Source organism: Charadrius vociferus, unplaced genomic scaffold (assembly GCF_000708025.1).
Source record: "Charadrius vociferus isolate BGI_N301 unplaced genomic scaffold, ASM70802v2 scaffold463, whole genome shotgun sequence".
NCBI classification, from domain to species: Eukaryota; Metazoa; Chordata; class Aves; order Charadriiformes; family Charadriidae; genus Charadrius; species Charadrius vociferus.
In genome coordinates this window covers 24,263-26,955 of record NW_009647417.1, presented here as the reverse complement: position 1 = coordinate 26,955, position 2,693 = coordinate 24,263, and the positions used below count along the sequence as shown (strand labels likewise).

Here is a 2,693-nt window from a genome sequence, read left to right as displayed (position 1 = left end):
TTTTTTTTTGGCTTTTTTTTTTTTTTTTTTTATTCGGTAATAAATTGACGGCGCCGGCTGTGGAAACGGTTAAGGCGTTCGCCGGCAGATTAAGCTTCGCACAATGATTCTTTATATTTTGGGGGTTTGAACGGAAACGGAGGCTTTGATTTCTCGATAGTGATTTTTGGGTGGGTTGTTTTTTTTTTGTGTGTGTGTGTGTGGGGGGTTGGTTGTTGGGTTTTTTTTTTTTCCGCTGCGGCCGGCCAAGCCGGCACGAGCCGCCGGTAATTGGCGTTTAAATCCGCAGAGATAAAGAACGGGGCCTGACGCGCGCTCGGGGCCGGCTGGTGATGTAATTTTTAATGGCCTGAATTCATTGATTTCTGCTTTCTCCCTGCCGACCGGGGCCGGATTTGAGAAAGCTCTTAAATTTTGCGAAAGAAAAAAAAACCCAAAAAAGGTGCTGAGCCGGGCGCCGAGGCTGCGCCGCCGGAGGATGCCCTCTCTTGCGCCGGGGGCTCCCGCTGCTTTCCTTATTCCTTCCCGATTTGGGGAAGCTTAATTAGGGTAACGTGCTTCGTCAGGCTTTTGGTGGTGCTCGGGAAAATAAATTTAAATTCTTTTTTTTTTCCTTTTTTTTTTTTTTTGTTTACCCCCCCCCCCTCCGTATCTCCGTTCACGTTTCGGGGCGGCACCGCTCCCCTCCGGACCTCGGCAACCTTCGGTTTTCCCTCTGCCACCTTAAAAAAACCCCAAAAAATATTAAAAAAAGAAGGCTGATGTGGTTCTGAGCTGCGTAAAACATCCGATTTTAGGACTTTCCTTGCTCGGGCATCTCCTCATCCCGGCTCGGAGGATGGGATTTAGGGAGCGAGGCATCCGAAAGGGCGTCTTTGCCGGAGCACGGCGCGAGCAGCATCTCCCGGAGAGGGTCGGGGTTTGCTCTCCGGCTCTTCCTCCCTCTCCGTACCCGCTTCACTCTTCTGCGGTTGGTTGTTTTTTTTATTTTTTCAGTCTTTATTTTTTTCTTTCCCCCCCCCCCTTCTCACCCAGCCGACCTCGGTTCCCTCCCGGCGTCTCCCCGACGGCGGCTGCTCCTCACCGGGTGGCTTTTCCCTCCGTCCTCGCGGCATCGCCCACTTTGAGGCAGCGGCAAACTGTGATTTTTATTATCTTTTTGCAGAGGTTTGGGCTTTACCCGCTTCCCGCTTTGGGAATATCAATTTGGATTGAAAATAACAATATTTTTCCTTTCCGGAGCTGCGCGACTCCATCGTGAGCATCTCGTAGCGGTCCGTGTTTTCGGATGGGATTTAACCTGGATAATTTTCTGCCGCCCCTGTACACCGCGGTGGGTTTTTTTGGTGCCGGTGGGAGAGGAGGTGGTCCGCTCGGGAGCGGGCGTTTCGGCTAGGGAGCGTCCGGCGGGGCCGTAAATCCCTGCGGAAAGGCTATCCATGAGATAACGTCCCAGATCCATGGCCGCGTCTTCCCTCCCCGCCTCCAAACTCCGGTGAAACCGGGAAAATCAGGGAGTAGGTGTGCGCAGAGCTTCGTGGCCGCGTGACCCCCTCGTTTTGGGGTGAATTGGCTTAATTAGGGCAGGTGAGGGGTTGGGGCGACGAGGTCTGCTCGTTTATCTGAAGGAAACCGGGTTGATGGCGGCGGCAGTGGGGAATTGGGTGCGTAAAAGCCATTTTTATGGTGACATGAGGTTTCGGCGTGGCTATCGCGGCAGGTGAAGTTTGCGTTCGCGCTGGGCTCGAAGCCTCGTTAGTCATCTCCTAGCCACGGACGACTTAATTGGTCTGGACCAGCGCTTGGCCAACCGGGCTGGCACTCAACGGTTGGTCTTTGCTCCTTCGCTGAGCGATCTGTACGGCTTTGACATCCTTTGGCCTCGTCTTCGCTGACTCATTTGGATGTTGCCCCAGTTTATTTGCCTTGAACGTGAGTTTTGAGTTCGTTAGCCGGCGGGGCAGGGTGATTAACGCTCTGGTACCTTCTCGGTGAGGCGGCCGGTGGCAGAGCCGTTAACCGCGTGGGTTGGGCGGGATGGACGGCTTCATCCTCCCCGCGGAGACGTTTCTGGTTGGGTTTTGCTCTGGTTGGGTTGAACGCGTCTGGGGCTGTTGGTGGCAACACACCAGGGAAGGGCTCCGCTTGGTCCATAAATATAGATCTATACGTGTGCACGTATACGTTGGTGGAAGTCAACGGCTCAACGTCCACGTGGAGATCAGCAACAAGCGGTGTCCCTCAGGGGTCTGTACTGGGACCAGTTCTGTTCAATATCTTGATCAATGACCTACCTGGTGGGATTGCAGGTGACGCCAAGCTGAGCGGTGCCGTTGGTACCCTCAAGGGAAGAGCTGCCGTCCAGAGGGACCTGGAGATATCGGCCAACGGCAACCTCAGGAGGTTCAACAAGGCCGAGCACAAGGTCCTGCAGCTCAGTGGGGGCCACCCCAGTCCCGATATGGGATGGGTGGTGGGATGGATGAAGAGATAGAGAGATGGATGGATGGAGGGATGGAGAGATGGAGGGATGGATAAAGGGTTGGATGGAGGAATGGATGGACAGATGGATGGAGGAGAGATGGAGGAATGGATGGAGAGATAGAGGGAGGGATGGATGGAGGAGAGATGGAGGGATGGATGGAGAGAGAGGGAGGGATGGATGGAGAGAGAGAGGGAGGGATGGATGGAGA

The 2,693-nt window shown here is 54.2% G+C and overlaps 1 protein-coding gene across 1 annotated transcript in view; it reads right to left on the bottom strand.

Annotated features, from left to right (window-relative positions):
* Positions 1 to 1,115, bottom strand: part of AP2S1 (adaptor-related protein complex 2, sigma 1 subunit) — a 4,864-nt gene extending 3,749 nt beyond the window's left edge. Inside the window, exon 1 of the mRNA XM_009880248.1 lies at positions 1,032 to 1,115. Coding sequence (XP_009878550.1) covers positions 1,032 to 1,115 — 84 coding nt within the window. The remainder of the gene's footprint in view (positions 1 to 1,031) is intronic.
* Between the last annotated feature and the right edge of the window lie 1,578 nt (positions 1,116 to 2,693).